Consider the following 8738-nt stretch of genomic DNA (forward strand, 5'->3'; position numbering starts at 1 on the left):
TGATGTTTGGTTGTGCTACAACCCAGACAAGTTCAGTGCCCTTAGCTATCATAAAATATATTTTGCAATACATATTTTGTGGTATTTTATGAGGGCGTATAAAACATGTGGAGGTTGACTTAGTTATGAGCAAAACGATAGTTACTCCCTTCATGCACTGTAGAGGCCATTAGAGACCATCTTGGTGATAGTCTCACTAAGCCGCTAATGTGTGCTCCATTTCATTCTCTTTGTGTCAACTTGGGCATTTGTGATCTATATGTTCAAGTTTTGAATGGGTGTTAGAGTTCTACTTGAGTAGTTAGATAGGTTTTCAAATATTGTAATCCAATTATCTTCCTATACAAGAACAAGACGTGTGAGAGAAGGGCGAAACAAATTAAGCCGTACTTTCTTTTCTCTTTTTAAACTTTCTTCTTCATTAGTTGTTCTTTTAGTAATGTTTTTAGAGTGAGTAATCAAGGAACCGATTATCTCTCAAAGCTATGTAAGTCTTTTAGCGATCATGTAATAAGCTTTAATTTTGGTGATAGGATTTAATTTTATGCAAGAAAAAAAGATGAACTATGTATCTGGAATAGATCCGACTAGCTAATGTCGTGTTTTAGGCTACTAGTGTGAATGGAAAACAACTCTTGTGGCACCCATCTTTGTGGAAAGAAAAAACGACGCCATCATTGTATGTGTGTGGGGCATGGATCTGTATGAAGAAATTGAACTCGAAGAGTGCTAGTGAGGGGAATCCACTAGCGGTTTAAAAATTGATTGGAATGATTCGCAGAAGAATTTGATGAAAGATGAAGTTCTCTATGCTTTTTTCGAACAGTCTACTGGTAGAAAAGGTGGTAGTGGTTTCAACATGTCATTTGAGGGGCTATTTCGATACAGTCGGCATATCTTTAACTGGCCAATTACCACCGTCTCAAAAACCTAATGACAGATTTTACATTGTCAAGCCTTTGCTGCTGCGGCAAAATACATTCTTTGTATCTGTTCCCTAGATTGAGATTCGAATCAACAAACTTTTCCCAAGCTTCTATACCACTTTGTATACGGAGATGGTAAAAGTCGGTTATTTTACTTATGGACAATAGTTTTACAGCTGGATGGGCACATTGCCATGGATGTCAAACAGTTCAAATGGAATGGCAATTATAGATGGAGCTTATAAGCAGTGCCGGCCCTGAGCTTATATGCAATTATTGACTCATCTTCTTCTTTAAGTTCTCCATTTCTAATGACGATGAATCAGATCTTAAAACCCCAGTTGATGAACCTGAAGGGACTCTTTCAATTTCCAGTGAAGTAAGCAATTTTCCTTTTTGATCATTCACATCCTGAGAAACACTTTCTGCATTCCCACCTGGACTTAGACAAGTAAATCAAAAATCAAAAAATGAAAGAAACAAGGTTTAAGACTTTCTGTTTCTGACAGATATTTCCAAAATTGTTTTGTGACATCCCAAACCCCAAAATAAAAAACAAAACCTTGGAATATTTTGAAAGGGGTGGACTGTTTATGCAAACACATGCAAGTTTCAGAACACTTGGACTAGCTGATCTAATTTCAGTGTCATTCTCACACAAATATCAGAAGAAAAAAGATGCAATTCCTAGAAAAGAGATTCCCAGTGCAAAAGAAGCATAAAGAATAACCCCACTTGCCTTCTTTTGGGTAGCTGTCGCCAAGTGCAATTTCAAGATGTAGTTTCTTTGGCACGAAACCATTCCTGTGGTGTAAGTGCAATTATTCAAATCACGGTAATATCAAAGTAATATACAAAGTTCAAGCATCCAAAAAGACTATTACAGAAATGGACCATGCCTGAATGCAAGAAAGACTAGACATTGGGCTCGAAGTTGTTTCAGATGGTGCTCCCTGAAGGGCATACCAGAAGAGACGTGAGGTTGAGACATGGGAAGTTTTCCTGCACTGAAATTCTCCTTACCCTGTTGTCCTTGAGATCCACTGCCCTGTTGCCCGAAAGATACGTTTAACAAAAACCAATGCACAACAACTTCACATTCTTACACACACACACAAAGAAGCTAATAATACAGTATCGACTAAAATCACAAACCATAGCCTGGAACAAAAACAATATTTGGAGAATTGGAGGAGCATTTTAAATCTTACAATCAGATGGATCTACCCCTCTTCTTGAAATATATGGCGTATTTTTTTATTTATTATTTTTTGCTAAATTTGCTTTGATTTAGCTTTTTCGGTTGAACTTGTGGTTTCCTTTGGCCTCTGTTCTAGAGCCGAGAAACCAACACAACCAATCCAAAATATCAGCTTGGTGTAGGATCTGTTTTTGCTACATGACGGATCAGTTACGGTATCTTTTGAAATAAACCTCAGTTTCATCTCAAAACACCCCCCCAACTGAACCATGCATACCCGTAATAGGATTCACCACAAAATTTTAAAACAACTTAGACCAAAGCAACTATAATTGGTAAAGGTTACATTATGGAATATACTATGACCAAAAGAAAAAGGAAATTCTTATCAGCACAACTTAAAAGTATTTTTTACAGTTGATTTCTTACGAGGAGAATTCTAATTGCAAGGATCAAGAAACATAAAGACTAAATAATATCCTACATTTAAAAAGAGAGATTCATAAGTGCCTCGCAAGACTATAATAATGTAATATGGATACACGGAAATTTTGTTCACTTGACTTAATGCAAGCCCCCTTTTCATCTTTCGTAATTCACCAAATCAAAAGTAAAAGCCAACGAAAGAAGAGAATGTATACCTGTGAAGTAAATTTTCCTCCAGCAACACCACCTTGCAAGATATTACTATTCATGGTCACAGGGGATAAACCAAGTTCAGCCTCACTATTAAGAGCTTCCTCTCTAAGTGTCTGTTGCCAATATTTGCCGGCTTTATTAATTGCAGCCCTGTCTTCGAATTGAATATATTAGTTTTTGTCTCATTCCCAACAGATGGAGCTGTAAGCCGAGGACAACTTTCCGTCATTGGACCACCAGTAATGCTAGGGTCAAACCTGGAAAATTGAGTTTCTGATGATGGTAGACTCATTTAATACTGATCCACAACTGCCCTAGGATTAACAATAATATCATGTCCAAATGGAAAAAGACTCATTTTCTGTTGTCCAACAGTCTACACCATACTACAACATATCCGGATACGAGTGTTTATTCATACTCAATTTTGTGATATGTATTGTGGATATATTCTCTTCTTTGGAGATATTTTATATTGTTTGATATGTAAATATCGTGAATATATATAAAATATCGATAAATATCGTGAATATTGTAGATATTTCTTAATATATCACGGTATATCATTTATATTTATTTGAAATATAATGATAAATATTAAATAAAATTATTATCTAAACAAAATATCGCCAAATATCACAATATATCTTAAAATATAAAAAATATTATAAATATCGTTGAAATATCATCGATATTTACAGTTGTATATATCTCTAAACTTATCGCAATATTTATATTTCTTTTGTTGAAATCTTGATATCTATAGCGATATATTGTGATATTTTGTATTATGGTCCACACGGCCCCATTTCAATTATACTCATATTTTAGGGCCTGAAGAGGTCCCTCAGCCACGCCTAGTCCCATTAACTCTGTACTATATACTCTCTACTACATGTAATAAGTCAGCCAAGTAATAACTAATTTAACAAGCCATTTAGTTGTGATTATTTTTAAAATTACATACTCCAACTTTTAATGTTGATATATGTTACCCACAATGCTACGCTTATGCTACATTTTCTAATTTTCAAATTAAATTTTGTTATTGCAAGAGTGCAAAAAAGGCAACTAGATCATTTTCCTCTTCAAAGTGTCAAAGTGCATGTGATGTGATTTTTTTTTTTTCTTTTTTACTACATACTTATCTAAGCCGCCCCAATTTTGGAACATGCATATGACCCCCCCTAAAACTCAGGGCCACCCCTGTTTATAAGTTATTGAATAACACTTCTAGGTGCTCCAACCAATTGGGAATGTGGTTGTTGTACCTTCTTCTATCTCGGTTACAACTACCACAATTGACTTCAATCTTTTCTTGTTTTGTGAAAAAAAAATGTAAAAAGCTTTATTTCTCCTTTCGATCCGAGAGATGAACTTTGTATTTATGTATTTAAAGAGATGATTAATGTAGGTTGAGGTACGCCATAACCTCTCAACCTTTCAAAAAACAATAAAATAATAAAAAATCAAACAATAATATAATTTTACTCATAGGTCAAATTCTCAAATGGCATATATACTCTATTAAAATGCGAAATCATAGAATGTACTGTCCACAATTTTTAGAATGCAAAACAATTTAAATGAACCATATACAAATCCAATGCCAATTTGAATGCCTAATAACTTGCTGATATGCAAGTGACAAGATTCACAAAAATTAAATCATTCCACAATTGAAGAAAATATAGGTATCAACAACGACAAATCAGTCAACACTAACCTAGATGATAAACAAACACCAAATTGAATATCCATTAAGGCTTAATTACATAAATATGCAACGTACTTAGGTCCTCTTAACACTTGTATCAACATACTATTTTTTTAACACTTGTATCAATATACTATTTTCGATTTCACAAAACTAGCAATCTGTTAGCATTCGTCAGTTAAGTGATGATGTGTCTATTTATTTTTAATTTTCTTTTTTTGTATTTTCCACCCAACATAACACTAGGACGTGATGTGGCAAAATGTGCAACCTAAGCTACATTCCATTTCGTAATATCGGTACCATGCAATTCAAAATTTCATAAATTTCAGCTAATTAGCGGAGTTAAAGGAAATGAAGATGGTAAGAAAAATAAAGAGGTTGTCGACCTTACTGATGACGATCCGGTGCCACAACCAAAATCAGCGAGTAAATTCACTTTTTCATTGAACTTGTTTGATTTGGGGAAATATATAGTCTGTGAATTAGGGAGTGTGTCATGGGAATACGAACGATGAAAGAGATACTTATTATTGTTTTTGAATCCTTTAGATTCTTCAGTAATGGTTGTTGTTAAAATTAGATTACACATTGCTTTATTTCAAACATTTTCTGATCCACAGTTTCTTCCATACTTTAGTGTAACGTTTCCTTAATGTTCTCCTCATGTCTCGGTTCAAGCTAAAATAGCCTAATGAAATTCAATATTTTGAAGGCTACAGAGCTTGACTACTGGGATCCAACATATTTCCAGTATTCATTTCAAAATCTATTATCAGTTATTGATCATAATCAGCTGAAGAAGCTAGACCCTAAATCAGAACCTACTTTGCTTGTTGATTTCACACAACCTACTTTGCAAGAGCTTGCCACTCAATTACAGATACTTGGACAAGAGTATGGCGCTCAACTACAGATGCCTGGAGAAGAAGAGGGTGTTTCTATGGCCATAAAAACATTGATAGACAAAGAAGTAACTGATGGCTACTTTCTTGTTAAGGCTGAATACCTGGAGAAGGTTAAGAAGTTGGTAAAGTATAAGCAGAAAATAGTTGTTTGTGAGAAAGATGATGTAGCTTAGGTTGTAGCTTACAAAATTTTGAAATTGTCATGGTAACGATATTTTGAAATTTATGAAATTTTGAATTGTCATGGTACCGATATTACGAAATGGAATGTAGCTTAGGTTGCACATTTTGTCACATCATGTCCTAGTGTTATGCCGGGTGGAAAACAAAAAAAAAAAAAAAATGAAAATAAATGGACACATCATCACTTAATTGGCGGAATCTAACAGATTGCAAGTTTTGTGAAATCGAAAATAGTATATTGATACAAGTGCTAAAAAAAATAGTATGTTGATACAAGTGTTAAGAGGACCTAAATACGTTGTATATTTATGTAATTAAGCCTATCCATTAATTACAAATTAGTCATTAAAGTAAACTAAAAGAATCATACTTCATGCTTTATATAAACTCCAAAATTGAAGACGAATCAACTCCAATCATGACTAGCTTGTTTCTCTCAAAGTAAAATAGAAAAAAAATAATTGGTTACTTCATTATTAAAAAATAAAAAACAACTTACTACTACTTTTAAAAATCTATTTTACCAAAAGATTATTGTGGTACTCTTGTTCGTAGTCAACGTTTGGAGAAAACGTTAGTATTGGATCAATTTTCCCCAAAGCTTGTCCAAGCCTTTCTTTTGAAGGTATTACAATGTGAAGAATTTTATAGACAAAATAAAAAATAAGGCTAAATCACTAGTGAGCAGTTGAAGGTAATGATTTTCAAGAAAAGTACATTTCTTTTATATATATATATATATATATATATATATAGTGTATAATCCCTACGCGACTGGACCAAAGAAAAAGAGAGATCAGGTAAAACACCTGATTAATGTGGAAGTGATTAGTCAGCAGCAAGAACACTTGATATAAACTGAACTTTTTTTTATATTTGTTGAATTAGGGAGAAAAGATTGCACACTTATCACTCAAAACAAAGAGAAAATTCAAAGCTAAAATGAAAGATGTTTCTCAACAAGGGTGAGGTATCCCTTTTATACTAGTGGGATCTCAAAATATAATTTGGAGTCCGCACAGGAAGTGACTACGTATGCTAAAGGAGTCGCAGTCGACTGGGCCACCATGACAAGGCATACTTGTCTTTTACTTCTATCTTGAAAGGATAAGAATCTTTATAATGCTAAAATCCTATTCAACTTTTGACTTTTGAAAAAGCAAAAGGTAGGATGTCTTCTTCCAGGGTCCTACTAGATAAAGCATTACTTGACCTGATTCCAGCTGTAAGGGTAATAATCCAAAGAAAAATAATGCTGATTCTGTTTTTGGTCCTTATCATGGGCCATGATGTCTGCCAATATGATCAAATATGATCATGAGTGCCAAGTTGAGTGCTTAACAGCTCATCAATTTGAGAAAGGAAATCTTCTTTGACTTCGTCAAGTTCTGAGTCTGAAGTAAAGCCACCTAGATGAGTAATGAATTCATAAGGGCCTTCTTCATTAATAAGTTGCCAAGTCTCAAGAGCAGATGGGCTAAGTGCCAAAGAACTCTTTCGGCCCAACCTTTCATAAAAGCCGGTTCTATTGGAATTATCCAATGATTCGGTTTGGATCAGAAATCGATTAGATTTAGACAAAAGAGTGAACCTTGGATTCTTTTGTGCCGCACTATATCTAATAGACCATTTTATCTGTTGAAAACCAATATCACGAATATCTGCCATCTCTTTAGATCTGTCTTTAGTAGTAATAGTATAAAACTTCTCTTGTGCTTCCAAAAGTGAAAAAACCTTTGAAATATCAGCCGGTCGTTGTCTGTAAATTCGGACCAAATGGGCTGAAGGATAAGTTTCATATTCAGTATATTCTGGACATGCTATGGTAAATTCATAGTAAACATCAGAATGCCATTTCATCATAGCATTATCTATAGCTTGAATAAGAGGAAAAGCCAAGAATGTTTTGTTGGCATCGTCGACTCCCAAAGATAACGCTGGACTGATTGTGATGGATTTGATAAATCCCATTTCTAACAGTTCATCAATTAGATACATATCTAACCACCTGAAATGCTGCCAGAAAGAACTAGGGAGAAACACATGCAAATTTGGATGCATGCTGTGAGTTCCTTCTGTTATATGAGCACTGCCTTTAATAATTAACGGACAAGTTCCCAAAACAATTGAATTCCAATTTTGAATCCATTTCTGATAATGTGAAGGGAGGAGAGTCTGTATAATATCTGGTATAGGTGATGGAGGGGATATTTTGGCTTTATTCCAAAAGAATTATGCAAAGTCTCTGGAGAGAGTACTCCAAGAAACATAATCAAGGGATCTCTTCAAATCTTGAGATCTATGAAACTTACTCTTGAAGTCAGACCAAGCCTTAATTGAATTATGGTTATTTTTGCTAAAATGTTTAGCAGTAATCTTGAGTGTCTGGATAAGACTCCTCTTATCATTCAGGTCAAAAGAATTGATAACATTGTCCAGAATGGAATTCTCAAAGCTGTGAAGCTTTTGATGTGTAAATAACTTATGTCTGTTATCATAGACATAAGGTAACTCTAGATCATCAAATCGTACTCTTCTTTTATCAGTATTGTTAGACTTTCTAGAAAGATTATGCGAAGAACTCGCAATGGTGCTGATATAATCAGACTCCAAGGTTTTACCCTTGTTGGTGCTGTTAGTTTCACTAACATGCTCCTGGGAATAATCCCAGTTAGGGAAGCCTAAATTGTCCTCAAAGTTGTTGATAATTTCAACATCAGTAGTATCTTGTAAGGATTCAGAGGCCACTGGTGGTTGCTCTGAAGGCTGTCCATATAATGGATTCTCCAATGAATGGAGCATTTTGGATTCTATAAAAGACATTAAATTATTATGTCTTAGATGCATATGATATAATCCCGGAGAAATATTCTCTGAATAATAATGAAGAGTATGTCGTTTCCAAAATATTTGGATACTCATAAGAACATCTGTTTGTGAATTATATTTCACAATCTTGGCTCTTCGTGTCCTGCAAAGAAGAAGAAATAAATTCAAAAACCAAAGGATGATTCTCGAAGTTAGTGTAAATACCATATTTATCAATTTTATTAATAAGAAGAATGGTATTTAGAAAAGGGGTTCCCAGTATAATTTGCTGGGTAAGATTTGTTTTATTAATAAAAAGGATAGAGGTATCTCAACCTCATTTTTACGAATAGCAA

The 8738-nt window shown here is 34.2% G+C and overlaps 1 protein-coding gene across 1 annotated transcript; it reads right to left on the minus strand.

Moving 5' to 3' along the window:
- Window positions 1-1013: 1013 nt before the first annotated feature.
- Window positions 1014-3175, minus strand: LOC147516532 (uncharacterized). The gene is made up of 4 exons (XM_086589082.1): window positions 2769-3175; window positions 1826-1974; window positions 1666-1730; window positions 1014-1363 (listed from the first exon to the last, which is right to left on the minus strand). The coding sequence occupies exons 1-4, from the start codon at window positions 2820-2822 to the stop codon at window positions 1200-1202; spliced, it is 432 nt and encodes a 143-aa protein (XP_086445208.1). The 5' UTR covers window positions 2823-3175; the 3' UTR covers window positions 1014-1199.
- Window positions 3176-8738: the final 5563 nt, after the last annotated feature.

This window comes from Coptis chinensis, chromosome 2, assembly GCF_015680905.1.
Source record: "Coptis chinensis isolate HL-2020 chromosome 2, ASM1568090v1, whole genome shotgun sequence".
Lineage (NCBI taxonomy): Eukaryota > Viridiplantae > Streptophyta > Magnoliopsida > Ranunculales > Ranunculaceae > Coptis > Coptis chinensis.

Excerpts from the sequence above, each read along its gene's own strand:
- LOC147516532 (XM_086589082.1), bottom strand. The coding sequence starts at position 2,822 with ATGAATAGTAATATCTTGCAAGGTGGTGTTGCTGGAGGAAAATTTACT. Across the intron at positions 1,731-1,825 it reads CTAGTCTTTCTTGCATTCAG|GAATGGTTTCGTGCCAAAGA; the intron begins GCATGGTCCATT and ends CTTACACCACAG. Across the intron at positions 1,364-1,665 it reads CGACAGCTACCCAAAAGAAG|GTGGGAATGCAGAAAGTGTT; the intron begins GCAAGTGGGGTT and ends GTCTAAGTCCAG.